Source organism: Barbatula barbatula (genome assembly GCF_947034865.1).
Source record: "Barbatula barbatula genome assembly, chromosome: 10".
NCBI lineage: Eukaryota > Metazoa > Chordata > Actinopteri > Cypriniformes > Nemacheilidae > Barbatula > Barbatula barbatula.
In genome coordinates this window covers 20,884,410-20,899,891 of record NC_136773.1, presented here as the reverse complement: position 1 = coordinate 20,899,891, position 15,482 = coordinate 20,884,410, and the positions used below count along the sequence as shown (strand labels likewise).

At 39.7% G+C, this 15,482-nt stretch overlaps 1 protein-coding gene across 1 annotated transcript; it reads right to left on the bottom strand.

The window, feature by feature from the left end:
- Positions 1 to 1,272: 1,272 nt before the first annotated feature.
- On the bottom strand, positions 1,273 to 3,216 carry lrrc4.2 (leucine rich repeat containing 4.2; the record flags this gene model as incomplete). Its single annotated transcript, XM_079465438.1, has 1 exon — positions 1,273 to 3,216. The coding sequence occupies exon 1, from the start codon at positions 3,211 to 3,213 to the stop codon at positions 1,273 to 1,275; it is 1,941 nt and encodes a 646-aa protein (XP_079321564.1). The 5' UTR covers positions 3,214 to 3,216.
- Positions 3,217 to 15,482: the final 12,266 nt, after the last annotated feature.

Sequence of the window (15,482 nt, the reverse complement as noted above, 5' to 3'; positions counted from 1 at the left end):
GCATAAGGATTATTTGCTGTACTAACGTTTATGGACAGAGACGCTTTTTATATTCTGTACCTTTTTGTAACCTTTTACGTGGTTCTACAGTCGCATTTGAAAAAAAGACAAGAGGTGGGAGTTGAGTTTAGAGAAATACAAACCAAATGTTTTCTTTTTATTGTTGTAACCTCTGTAGACTCCTCATAAAAATAGTGTTGCTCAAAATAAGGACAAATGAAAACCCCAGTTTGAACAATCTCCATAAAGGAAAGTCCATAATGCACACATTCACTTGAATCCCTTTCTCGGTAAAGAAAATGTGAAACAATGTTAACGTGAGCCTGCAGCAAACTGTCCAGTCACTGCGACCGGAAGTCTGTAAAACTAGCATCCAGTCGAGCCCTTGCGCTACGAATCTGAGGCAACTGTAGTAATGTAGTAAAATGCATTTACTGAATTAGCCCTAAAAGCCAGTCAAATCATATAAAGAAAGTACAGGATGGGAATCAAATAGGAAAAGTTTGAAATTATGAAACTCAATGAAATGTCGGTGGATAAGTCAATCTTATTTATCGAAACCAAGAGGAACAGCAGGGTAATAAGCAGTAGATTAAACTCATAAAGCAAGCAGGGTGCCTATTCTGGAATCGTACTGTAAAGTTAAACGCTTGCTGCAAAACTATGGTGGAGCCCAAAAACCAATTGGCTGGGAGCTGCAGAACAGCAGACTCTGCGTATCCAGCAGCTCCTTTCTCTCTGGGTCTCCATGCTGCGTTTTGCAATGTTTTGTCTCTCCTATCTCCTTAGCCGTTCTCTTTTATTGCAAGTATAACATTTGGCACGATACAAATTCTTGGTGCTTTTTGAAGGTAAGCCTTTAAGGATCGATCAATGGACTTAGAAAGTGCTCTCTGTATAAATGGGACTTTTTACTGCATCCTATACAGAATGGTCTAAAAATCACAGGTTGCCCCTTTTTCAAACAAATCGCTCTTCATTTGCAACGTCAAATCAGCATCGTAACATTTCCCCATCTTAAATAGGAGTTAAACGTTAGAAAATAGTTTAAATTCATTTTCACTTTTATATAATCTGTTTCTTTTTTCTTCCCATAGTGGATTAATTTATATATTTATATTAATATATTTATGTATAAGCATGTACAAGAAAAACAGTCTCGTTTTTGCACTGGGTACAAAAGTAATTGCTGTCTTTTCTGTTGTGCATTCTATTGCATGTTTTTTGGGATGAACAGAATAAAAGACAGAAGAAGAGAAGGCTGAAAGAACGTTATATCTGCGTTTCCTGTACCTTCTCTTTTGTGTGGGATTTGAGCAGGTAGGGTTCGGGGATGGTGCTGATGGTCGTAGGGCGGGGGCGGTGCAGGGAATTGCCAATGTTGTTCTCTGCCCAGGGAGCAGAGTGTGCTGGTCTGTAGGAGCTGTAGCTGGGTTTGTAGGTGCTGTTGTGATCTCTCAGGCTAGGTAAAATCATTCCACTTTCTCCCGGTATACTCGTCCCGGCGTGGGTGGTAGGTACGTTCTCCTCCATCTGAATGACCTCTATAGTCCTGGCGGCTGCCACTGTGCTCCTTTGCTGGTGCCTTTTCCGTAGCTTGTAGAAAGCGATAAGCATAAGCGCAGCAAGTAGGGTTACCGCCACAAAGCAGCCGATGATGATTTTCGTCGTCTTCATGACCTCGTCAAGACTGGCAGGGGGGCGCACCGTTCCGCGTTCGGTCGGCACAGACACCTGCCGGGGAGTTTGAAGTAAAACGGTTGGTGTGGAAATAAAAACGGGTTGAAAGACGGAGGGGGAAGCGGTTACTGTTTTTGGCTTGATCACTTCCTGTGAGGTGGGCTCCACCTCCTCCACCGTCACTGTAGTGAAGTAACTCAAGTTAGAAGTGTTGAGCTCAGCCGCAGTCACGTTCAGGTAGGCCGAAGCATTAGAGTTGCCTGCCATGTTGGTCACCATGCAGGTGTACACACCCGTATCTGCTGCCAGCACGTTGGAGAAGTTTAGCGTCCCGTTGTTGAGCACAGATATCCGTGGGTGATTGGAGCCATGTGTCAGAACCGTTCCGTTGGGCAGCAGCCACCGTACGGATGACATGGGGGCCGTACGACACTTTAGCTCTGCTACCCGCTCAGCAGAGATGTTAAGATCCCTTGGGGCGTCCAGAATGAAAGGCGCAGAACACTGAAAAGTGCTCTGGTCCACCTCAACAAGATAGCGCCCACGCAGGTGAGCAGGAGTGTGGCAGCGGCCACAACAGGTGGAGTTGGTGGGGATGTACTCCCTCAGCCACCAGGCTAGCCAAACGACATCACAGTCACACCGCCATGGGTTGTGGTGCAAATGGAGCTCCACCAGATAACTCAAGTGCGCAAAAAGGTCATGGGGCAAAGAGCTAAGGTTATTATGGGCCAGGTTGAGTTCAACCAGGGCCATGACATCATCAAACGCATTTCGCTCTATCGTGGTGATCCTAGAGTTCATAATCCAAAGTTTTTTCAGGGATTTTAAGCCCCTGAAAGATCCAGGTTTTATCTCTGGGAAGTAGTTTTCTGACATCTCAAGCTCCTCCAGCCCCACCAAAGGGGACAGAATTGGCATCTCCCTCAGGTTACACATTCCAAGGTTTAGATATTTCAAGTTGTATAATCCCTCAAAAGCACCCTCAGAAATATATTCCAGTTTTTTTAGCTCTCCCAAATCCAGTCGCATGAGAGAGGGAACCCGGTTGAAAGCGTACGACGGTATGCTCTCAATGGGGTTGTTCCTGAGCCATAATTCCCGTAGTTTAGATAAGTACTCGAAAGCACCGCTCGGAATCACCGTCAGTCGGTTGTCGAACAGCTCCAGCGTGTTGAGGCTGTTGAGGCCACTGAAGGCCCCCACCTCGATCTGTCGAATAGAGTTCCTGCCCAGCTGCAGCACCTCCAGGTGGCGGAGATGCTGAAATGTGCCAGCTTCAATTGTTTCTATGCTGTTTTCCATCAGGTTTAAGTGCCGCGTGGTGGCAGGGATGCCCGGGGGCACTCGAACCAGGCTACGCCTGGTGCAGACCACTTTAACGAACTGGCTACCACAGGAGCAGACGGCAGGGCAGGTCAGTGGTCCGGAGGGGGTGGCATGCACACTCCACGATCGTACCATGAGGTAGACTGCACAGAGCAGGGCTGCGTTCCAGGCACGGTGCACAGTTACCTGCCACAAGAGACTCATGATGTGGCGCGTTCATAATTCAACATCGCTTGGGGATTCGGCTGGGGAACGGAGAACAGTGGCCCTACCCTGGTTTGAGCAAGACACTGCATCTGTTTGCCATCGACAGTGCAGGATGGTGCTGTGTTAAACACAGAGAGGAAGAGATGGGGGGGTAGAAAAAGATGAGCGGAGAAATGGGGAAAAAAGCTGACAAACAGAATAAGTATGTTAAAATGTATGACACCTACCTCATTAGCTCGGTGCTGTCCTTAATATAATCCGTTATGCTGAAGCCAATCTCCAGCACCTTTCGCTCATGCTTCCAACTCACTGCAACATTTTTAGCTATATCTCTTAGAAAAGTAAAGTAGATCATAAACTGATTTGACAAAATGGCCCCTGTTAATTCCACAGAGAAGCAGCATTCAATGAAACTGGTTCAAGGGGTAAGGCCCAGTCAGTTTAGCAGGTGCACGGATCCAGTCAGCTTGAAAAAGATCTCCTCTCAGTTTCCCCATTGATTGTCCTTGGAAGGCAATGCTGAATACCACCGAACAATCTTCACAAGACTCCATGTCCAAAGTACATGCACAATTGAACCCAAGACAAGAAAAAAAACTGGAAAAGGGGGGAGCAGTATCCCAAAGTCTTCAAAGATTTGTCTTCCTCTAAGCTAAATACTAACCTGCTTTCTTTTTTCTTTTTCAGTTTGCCATCGTCTACCCCCCACGACACTTGTTTAGCCGATATGCCGTGCGCTGATGAATCCAAAAAGGCTAACAGACGCACACTGCGGTCATTCCGTCTTGCTTTTTTAACTCGCTCTGCTCTCCTGTCTGTCGCTGTAGCAGCTGCGGACTGCCGTGTGCACAGTTAGCAATAATCCATCAATTTCTCCGGAGGGGGGCTCGGGGGTGGTGTTGCTGGAGCAGAGGGGGGGAAGGGGGTGGAGGACGGGAGGAGAGCGGCAGCAACAGCGGCGTGGCGGTGGTGAAGCTCTCTCTTTCTATCCTTCGCTGGTCTGCTTCTTGCGCTCTCTCTCTCACTCTCACTCTGGCTTCCTTGCTCTCTCTTCTCAGTGTCAGGAAAAAAGAGGATTGATGCCGCCGCGTGACGCGTGGCTAATTTCAGAGAGGTACCTTGTGGAGGATTCCGTAGTTGGCCCTCCTCCTGTTGTAGATTCTGCGGTATTCCTTGATTTTTCCCTTGTTTTGAGGTAGTAAGTTGTGGCAGTTCGCCTGTTCTGGCTGCGAGGCTGCGGGTTGGCAGCAATTCTGCAGTGGGAGATGGGCAGCGGTAGAGCACACGAGGGAGAGAGAGATGTGCACACGTGCCTGAGAAGACCATCTACAGCGACAGTGGCAAGAGCAGTGGTCCTCACCTCCAGCGCTCACCCCCCTCTCTCTCTGTTTCTCTCTGTGTGACGGGCTTACAGGCGGCAGAGTCTTTCTCCTCCTTTCGTCCTTCAGTTGAAACGTGAATGTACTGCTGACGCATCCCGCTCAGAGCAGTGCATTGGTTTGATGCAGTGTTCTTGTGTATTAACACATTCTCCCCCTCCTCGCTGGGTGCACTGTCTCGCTCTTTCTCTCTCTCTTTCTCTCTCTCTCACCCTCTCAAACAAGCACCAATACACTCCCTAAATCTTCCAGATTCACTTTTCTGTGCGTTCTCATAGTTTTGATTCGACAATGTTTTCTTATTTCTCCGTCTTCTCTTTCCATACCATTGTCGTCTTAAAGACCCTATTTAGAGGGACTTCAGTCTCAAGAATCTGTGATTATCTCGCTTCACATTTGCTGAAAACTGAGGCTGCAGTAAGCCATCCGAGGTTATTTCACTCCGAATCATTTCGTACTTTTTATGTTCTTCATCTCTCAGATTTTCCTTTTTTGTTTTAGTGTTGTTCTAGTGTGTCGTCATATTACATTTACACTCATATTAAATGGATGTTTAATTGAAACCATTATACTAATTCGATTTTGGATTAATATATTTATTTTTGCAATTTCTTACTTCAAAATAATACAAACAAACAAACAAATGAAGACAGACATGGGACCACAGAAGGCTCACAGGTATAATACTTTATTGTGTGTAGTGTACTGTATATTAAGACCGGTCATTCAACGAAAACACAATCAGCAAAAATTTGACTGACATGGAGACGTATGTTATAGTGATAGCACCTTGAAATTTCAGTTCTGAACTTGTTTACTTAGGACAATGTGTTTTTGAATGTGGTTGTGAACAAATCAATCTAAAGATTCCTTAAAAAATGCACAGTTCACAGACAAAATAACATTACTAAATGACCATTTCTTTTTTTGTCTGAATTTTCTCTTTAATGACAAGGGTTCGGTTTAATGAAACAATAATGCTACTGGTGTATATAAGGTAAGAAGAGAAAAAAAGCAGAGGTGTGTGATAAAATATCACAGTTAAAACAAAAGGAGTGAGATGGAAAAAGTATGAAAGAATAAGGTACATCTGAAGGAAAAGGATGTGTGATTTCACGTTTAAATCACATGGCAATAGTAAAATTCTGTCAGTATTTCCTTACCCTCATGTCTTTTCAAACGTTTATGATGTTCTTCTGTGAAACGGAAGTGAAGTGTGGCAGATGTAGAACAAAGAAACATAAAACACCATTGTAGTAGTACATGTGATTTGTGCACTTTATTCCGAGTCTTTTAAAGCCAAATGGTAGTTTTGTTCGAGGGTAAGTTTGAAATTCCACTCATAATTCTCTGAATACCTTCCTCAGATCTACAGTATATCACTTTAGTGCCTGCGAGAAAAAAATCTGTTGTTGTTTTAGTCTACAAACGTTTGCACATTACAATCTTGGTGCTAATTAAAGTGCTAATCTCTTACGCCATCACTTACTCGCAGTGAATAAATCTCACTTGAAGTGAAGACTTCATGAGCGTCCACAGTTGAACTCATTTAAAGACAATGCTCGCATCAACGGAGTTAGCTTGTCATGTTTTTACAGGGAGGGTTCAGACTGTCTGGCTGTGTCTCTGTCGTCTGTAGAACGGGCAGCAAAGCCAGGTGACATCACACGAGAGACGGCGCTCTCAGGGGTCTTAACACCTCAGGAGCCCAGCTGAGATCAGCACAGCCATGTTTTTACATATAACAACATGTTCATCCACTGTCAGAGCAACTACGTAGAGCGTAGTGTATTTGTGACCGACATTGTCATTTCACAAATGTTAGTAACCAAACAACGGCGGTAACCATTGACTCGCATTTGTTTTGTGTCCGTACAATAGACGTCTGGCTACTGCCGTTGTTCGGTTACCAACATTCTTCAAAATGACTTATTTTGTTTTCTGCAGAAGAAAGTAAGTCATTCATGTTCGAAATGACATCTGGGTGAGTTAATGATGACACAATTTTCATTTTTGGGTGAATCTCTGGATTTTTTTGTCTGTGTGTTGATAAAAGCCATGTCCAGCGTATTATATAGAGTAAAATAGTTATATTTCTTTGATGTTACCACATGTTTTAAAAAGTAAATTTAGACGATTGTGTAAACATTCTGACTTTATTTATCCATTTTTTATAGTATGGTTCAGCATTTCCAATCTACCTCCACATTTGTAGTGATTTTTCTACACCAGACCTAAACATTTTAAATGGTACAGTTCAGTCGAAAACGGTTTCATTTGTTGTGGTCTTTGAGTAGAACTGCCAAAATCTCAGGATGTCACTCTTGGACAGTGTCTTATCATCTTTTACAGGGTCAGGTGAAGAGTCATAACACTGTTAGTCAAGGCATCAGAGATTTTACCCACCAGGGACCTCTTTGAATTACCCCAGTCTGGGTGTCCAGCCAGCCCCCACATTTAACAACCCTCCGGTGGAGGTAATTGATGTCCACGGTGCAGATCCCTGTGCTAATATCATTATGGAGGTCGTATGCATGGAAAGGTCAGGATTAGGCATGCAAGTTCTTCTCAGATTTGCTTCGCTTCACAGCGAGTCGCCGAGTTTATGGAAGGTGCCAAATGCAGACGGTGCAGCAGAGCAGTGAGGCACAAACGCTACATGTGCTAAAGAGACTTAAACAGAGAGATGCATTACTAATAGATGGGATAAGAGATTTGGCTGTACGTGGATAAAGTATAAAGCTTTGTTTATCATATACAGTTCTGACAGGGAAGCTAAACTAGCTAAACATTTTATTGTTGTCATTGAATTAAAATATAAAGCATCAGGGAATGTTTAAGAATTGATAAAGTGGGCAAATATTTTATCTTTAGCAGAGATACACATGTTAGGAGCTTCCGTGTGTGTCATATTGTTTACATGTACTGTATACATTATGTTAGGTGTTGGATTAAATACACTTCATTGCAGTTTATAAAATATTAAACTACACTGGTTTTGTGGTCGAGGGTCATATATAATTAACATGATTAATATAATAAATACAACAATTTTGTAGATAACAATAAAATGTATTTCATTCAACAAATTTAATCTGTTAACAATATTCAAATTTAACAACGATAATACTTTATTATTTTAATAATATTTTATTTTAAAGAGAGATTTATTGTCATTGTTAGTTTTTCCTACCTTTTTTCTGATATATTTACAGTTTATTAGTCGAATACCTACATATATATATATATAAATATATAAAATATTATATTAAATTACAATAGTATATTATAATATAATTACATGAATGTATATTTATAATATAAATGTATGCTTTTGCTGTCAAGACAATTTTTCACTGTTACATTTCATTAAAATAAACTGTTCACTTTAAATATGAGGTGTGTAATACAGTATAAGTGATTGTTTAAAAAATATCGTTTTTTTAATTGAATTTAAACTTTTTACTGCATAACAGTATAAACAACAGATGTACAAGTGAGAGTTCTGGACGAGTGTGAATATATCAAACAGAATCTCACACTTGATTCCAATGTTTTTCTGCCAGCTTATGGATGCGCTCTCAAGACTGTGTTTATGAGGGAGAGAGAGAGATGGAGGGACCATAAGTCTGGTTTCATTTGGTGACCTGGTTGTGGGTTGCTTGTAACAAGCAGAGCCCGGAGGGGGTGGAGGCGTGGAAAGATGGAGGATGGCGAGCGTTTAAAACGGGCCCACGTCGATACAGTACATACTGTACCGCTCCCTCTGTTCTACATCCCAAGATCTTCTCTCCCGTGCATATTGAATATGTGGCATTCCGCGACCCAGTTTCAGTCGTATTTGGCGGTCACCGTGAAGGGTGTTAGTGAGCCACGGTGGGCGAAATATGGGCCTGAATATCGGTCTGTGATGTTTACTCGTCTAATACACACTTCATTACTGTAATTACTGCAGAGTTCTGATCATAAGACATGTTCTGTATACCAGTGAGGCAGAGACCTGAACTAGGAAATGAATGAATTGGCTCTCGGCTATGATGCTGTGGATCCTCAGTGCTTAGCATAGCATGTTAGCAAAGTGCTGCTCTCAGGACTTTGGGTTTGGCGGGATCGATCCTGACTGTAATGATGAAATCCCTTCTGCTTTCCTCATCCTCCATTTTTTGGAAGGGGGAGGTTGGTTTGATGTATTAGCTGTCTGATCTTGCTCACCCTCATCGACCCTGATCATGGTGTCGTGTAAACATGTGGGTGTTGTTGAAAGGTGAGGGTCGACCCAACTATATCTCTATTTGCCCTGTGATCGCTGCTACCTGACTTCAAATGAGATCTTCCAGTATCTGCCTTCACCTCTGACAAACAATATCTGTTCATGTAACTGACCGCTGACCAGAGCTTTTACAATTCAGAGCAGATTCATGAGAGAAACGTCTTTTTTTCTTTCTGTTCTGACCATCGAGCATAACAGTATAGGATTTTTAATATTTTGGGGAAATGAGTATGCCAAAGGTGTGCAGGTTTCATGTTTCAACTCGGGGCCGTTTTTTGAATTTCCGCCGGGATTTGGCTTACCCAATTTTAAATGCACACCATATCCACATACAGTGGTGTAAATACAAAATGTCAGTGTCATATTCCAAGAAACCCCTCAAAATTTCACAAAACAATGTTGAAAGTGATACACGTTATTGTGTGTGTTGTCGGTCCTATGAAAAAGGGTTGTATTCAATTATTTTTTCCAAGCAACGCAAGTGTCCTTTTTTAAAATTTGGCATACCCACTTTTAAACAGACCACATAACCACATACAGGGATATAAAAAAGAAATGTGTAATTTCACAGTAAACCTCTCAAAATTGCATGTATCACATCTGAAAGGTCATTTAACAAGCGAAACTTGGTTTTGAGATCCATGAGTTGCTTGTTGGTGTTTTGGTCCGCCTCCTCTGTTGAGCATTGCCATATCTCAGCCTCTGATTCACCTATTTGGACAAATGAGGGGTCTACATAGAGGTCCGAGTTTGAGCTTTTGTTCAATATGTATCTCATGTGGATAAACAGAGGTTCAGATATTTTCTTGAATTTTTAACTATAGCAGCGCGTTGACGGTAGACAATGGAAGCAGATATTTAACTTTTAAAACCACTAAAAGAGGTACGAATTACTTATTTTGTAGAAAACAACCTAACGAAAAAGATAATGTAGCATTCGTGGTTAAGTGTAGTGGTGGGATGCAGTTATTAGCTTAGATATTCGATGGATCATACAACATAATTCATTCGACTTGCATTAGATCTGTGGTAAAATATAAATAAATCCAATTATATTCTGTAGAATAAGAACTTTCATTTGATTTATAACTTGAACATGTTGGACATATTTGACCATTATGAATATAAACATACATGATTTTAAAGGGGCTATGACAAGGAGATATGATGAATTTCAGCCTAAATAAGTAATTTTTGTGTGATAAATACCAAAATGCCAGAAAATAGAGACTCTTAGTTTTCAAATGAAACCACATATGATAGTTAGAGTTACAGAAATGCATCATTAGATAAATATCTTTATGATGTCATTTTGGACCCACGGGCGGTTGTTGAGAAATCAAACTTTTCTTGGTCTTTTATGAAAACATAAATTATAGAAACTTTCTTTAGGTACAGCATCCTCAATATAAAGCCACACAAAAAAAGACCACTCCAAAATATTTTTTTGTTTTTTTAATTCATTATTTATTATGCCTGGGTAGAAAATATGGTTCTTTGATCCCGAATGGATTCTTAATGCGAGTAGTTTTGTGAATATCTGTATTTCGCGTCTCGTCCTCGCCATCACTTGCGCTGATATGTATGGGCACGTTTTGAATGTTGAAATCTGTTTTATTTTATAAGCAAGTTTCATGTTGTTATGAATTAGATTGTTAAATAAAAAGTAGAAATAAACATTTGATTACTTGTTTGATTAATTCCAAACGTTATTGTGTGGGCTCTGTTAATGTGAATGTTTATTTCACTAATATTGCTGAGTTGGAAGATTAGCATATTTATTTCCATGTCTGCAAAACTAGCATTTAAATCTAAGTACTGATAACTTATTGATATCGCCAATTACCATTAAAGTCAGTTTAAGTCGCAAAACCCAGCCTTCGCATTTAAGATTAAAACTTTTTTTTTTTCATTCTGCGATCTAGTTATAACATTTCTACTAAATGACAAATGCAAATATATTTTTATATTTGCCATTTTTGTTTTATATTTCTTTATTTGGAGAAAATTGAAATGGGACAAACCGGTCAATATTACAAAAAAATGCAATGCATATCTTTAATGCTGCAATGAAAGCAAGTTCACATTCAAGTTTTTAAAAGCACAATATTGTTTTTACTTGTATTTTCAGATCACGTTGCATCTTTGCATTCTCTTAGTCTTGCATGTTGCATGGATGACTTTGTCATCTCTGGGGTTTGTTTCTGTTAAATTTCAACAGATGCTGGACACTCTAATGTTTTTCCGGGGCTGTATGTATTGAAGGATTTTGAGAATACGATAAAAAATGTATACCGTTAATGTGACTATATAAGCCTGTGATTTACTTTATTGTTCCAGCTACAAGGTTTGCATTTCATATATGAAGTAAAAGCAATTTCAACTGAGTGAATTCTGAGCACTCTAACAAACTGGTTTTCTTAAATGTCTTTAATTGGCCTTCCCCAAATCTGCTTGCCGCAGTTGCCTGCATGACTCATTTAACAAGAAAACTCTTTGTTTGGGATGGAATTATTCATTCAGATGCCATGCGAGTGTAGCTTAAGGTTTCTATGAGCTCGTTCTTAGCATGAAGCAGCGCCACTTTATCTTGCTTTTGTTTTCGTACTCGAGCCTGGCTAATCGTATTTGCCATTCTGATTTCTTCCGTGATTGATTTTTGGATGTCTGAATTAAAACTCACTTCCTGCTTCCTGTTGATGAATGCTGTGTTTGCGTAACAGCTTTTGTTGATCTTGTTGTTCATAGACTAATGTCTTTAATTATTTGAGGAGCGTGTTGGGTTCATACAGCTGAGATCACACAACAGAGCAGAATCTTTGCTTCCAGTGGTCGCTGTATCTTCACTGTAATTAATCCCCAGAGCTGCTGCCAATAGCAGTAACAGGGTGGTGGGGAGGATAAATTGTGTCCACACTGTTCTCCATCAACTTCTTGTAAGAAGAGTGTATTAATATTAACTTGTGAACAGTGGATGAGTGATTAGAGTTACATACTTGTTTTGTGTCTGGATTTTTTGTGTTGTGAAATAGTTCTTGACAATCCATGCTGTATATCTCTATAGTGTAACATTGTGATTCGATTACTGAAAACTGCCGTATAAGCGATAGAAATTGTATTTCTAATCATTCAACTTCGTTGTGAATATAACGTGGGAAAAAATTTAAAATCATATTTTGGATTTTTTTGTTAATATGATTGATTTATTTTTCTTTGCTCCTTTTTTCATTTAAACCTTATGATGTATTTTTATTTACAAGAAAATATTTCAGAAATAAACAATTATTCTCAATGAATATTTGTAAATATTGTACATCCTAATTTTTACTAACTCTTAAAGGTCCAGTCAGTTAAATCTAGAGGCAAGTATGTGAATTGCAATCAACGGCCCACTCCTCCCCTCCCTTTCCAAACACTACGACAGCTGACAGAACATGGCGAATTACATGCAAGGGTACCCGAGGTGTATGTAGATAACAGCTCATTCTAAGGTAAATAAACATAACGTTTCATTGTGTAAGCTCATTATACACATCTGAAGGCACAGTTATGTATATTATACAGCATTTCTATAAGTAGATCGTCCCAAAAATTACTCACTTGACCTTTAAAGAAACAAAGGTGCTAAAATGGTTCTCCAAAGAACCATATTAATAGCCATTTCTTACTTTCCATTTACTCACCCTCAAGTTGTTCCCACATTTTTTACCTCTATACATTTCTTTGTTTTATTGAACACTAAAGAACAACCTTTTAACAAAGAGATAAACATCGGCATTTCTGCTATAGGATTTTGTGAAACTGTGGCGCTTCATGATGTGAAACGCTAATTAACATATTCTTACATCATTGTAGTTATAATACTGCGTTCAAGACACCTCCGAAGTGGGGTATTTCCCATCACAAACCCGAAAGTAACGTCTAGATTTACTTACATTAAAAGTATTTAGTAACATTAATGTTACTCATGATTTAGTATTATTAAAGCATTACAAGTATCTTTTAAGAGAACCATTTCATGAATTATTTCCGGGTTGATTTCCGAAGGCAGCAAAATATGCAACTTCAGGTTGTAGGCTTTCTATTTAGCGTCCTTGACTTCTCCATGCCGTCTGACGCTCATTCACAGACAATCTTGCGCAGGCGGGACAACACTGAACATTTGAATAAACAGAAATGATCTGTGGATGATAAATGTTCTTTAATGAGAGAATGTAGTATCAAAGTCAAGTCGATAATATTTCACTTTGCAAAGTTATGCCTGATTTTTACAGGAAAGCAAAAGTACATTTATCCAGTACAATAGTTAATATCGTACACACAGTGCAACTGTTTTCACAAGCAACAATAGGTAAAGTTTTGGATCTTAAATAAACTTTTTCATGATTTTTCAATGATGGCCGGGGTAAAATAATACAGTTTTACTTTACTTTGCATATACAGTATCTAGCATTTGCCCAAAGCATTATGGGACAAACAAATACATGAAACGTCTCAGTCTTCAGTTTGCTGATGGGTTTATAGCTAAGGTGGATTTCCTCTCAAATAATTTTCACTTAGATCAAATTTAGCTCTTATCTCCTTTGTAAGTAGGCTTGTGCCTAAATCCCTCATCGAGTCAGTGTTGTGTGATGCAAAACAGTGTAAATAGTCTGTTTTCAAGGTCAGGTGATTCTTGTTTTGCATAATCCTTCAATTTCTGTGAGTTTGGTTGTGTATTTAAAGATCCAGTATCTCTGAAGTGAACTACAGACTTTCCTGACTTTGGGTTTGGCTTGTGTAGTGTCTGTTTAATTTTCTCTCAGGTCCGGCAGGGTGGGTGTTTTTAGAATGGTCACTGAATGATACTTGGCACCATTAGTGAAGCTCCGTAGATGGACATTCACCGAGTCACGAATACGATGCACATTGCCAGCTTTCACCACGGTCTCTGGAAGCCTATTGAGAAACGGTTGCCTGAGATATGACTTTGGTTTAGGCTTTAAACTGTCCACACACTTGCCTCCTGCTTCATCTCATTTATCTCATCTCTCTTCTTGTGCTTTTTTTCAACAATAGAAAAAAACATTTAAAAACCATTAAATAAGTGGTTTAAATGTGTTTGTATTGGTTTAAATGGAAACTGGGATGGCTCGACTGGTGATGGATTCTATTGGTGGGATGTTAAATCCTACTGGAATTATGCCCAAAACACACTACCAAAAGCAATTTTGTAATGATTTTAATGGAAAAAGCTAATGGTTCATAAGGGTATTTTAATGTAAACCGTTAGAATTTCTGTAATGGTTTCTATTGGGATTCCCACCAATAGAATCCATCACATACCACTAGACACCATTGTAGTTTCTATTAAAACCCCAACCATTAACTCCATAACATTTTCAAATGTAACTTAAACGTACAAGTTAATACATTTTTACACTATATTTAAAGCAACATAAACATTTAAGGCAAGGAATATTTTTGTACAGTGAGTTTCTCATCACCCTTTCCACAACATCCACACTCTGATCTTACCTCAATCTTACAGAAACTCCATTACTCATTTAACTCTGAGCACAATTGGAACCAAAATGAAAGATTAGTCAGAATGTGCTTCAAATTCACATTTTACTTTTTAACTCGATTTCTTTTTAAGAACTTCAATTCATTTCTACTTTAGCTTTTTATCCAAAGCCTCAGTTCTGGCGTACTTTTTCTGCAATTTAATTTAACTTGAGTTGTTGCTTGTTTTTGTAGCGCAAAATCCCTGCTGAAAAAAATAGAACCCCAATATAAACCATTACAGAAATGATGGTTTCCATTAGAAAACCCTTACAACCAAATAGCTTTTTCCTTTATAACCATCACAAAATTCCTTTTTGGGCAATATTCCAATAAGATTTAACATCCCACCAATAGAATCCATCAAATACCAGTAGAACCATTACAGTTTCCATTAAAGCCAGTGCAAATCCCCTTAAAACCATTAAAACCACTATAACATCTTTAATGGTTTCTATTGTTTTTTTCAGCAGGGATCTATAGCCTCATCCTTTCGAGTTGTGGCATTGACTTTTAAATGATGCATTTAAATAAAACATAGCTTACTCTTAATGCAGTATTAACACGAACAGACATGCTATATGTTCTTTAATGGCGTAATTAATTGAAAAATTCAGATGTGTCTTCACACAGATCATTACGCTTACTGCCACTCATTCCAGTTCATGAACTTGTCATCAGTGAAGGGTAATGCTAACATTAGGGCTGTATTCTCCGGCAGTGATGTGCACAGTGGCTGTCACTCAAATGTGAACATTAGCCCCTCCCCACCGGGGCCGGGAATCAGCGTGGGCTGAACTGTGAGTCATTTTCTTTCCGATTGCACCGAACCCGGTTTGCGCCGCTATACGCCCAACCATCCATCACGTTTTCGCGTCTGGTTTTCCCGTGTGCGGTTGGAAATTAGGGAATCTCCCGCGAAACAATCGGCCTTATAGTTTCAAGGATCGTTTTCTCTCCAGTCATATGCAAATGATACATTTGCATGCAGAACTGAGATTGGCCGGTCGCAATTAACATTCCGGTAATGTCTGAATTCATTATCCCGGCGCTGCTCTGCCAGCAGTTTGCAG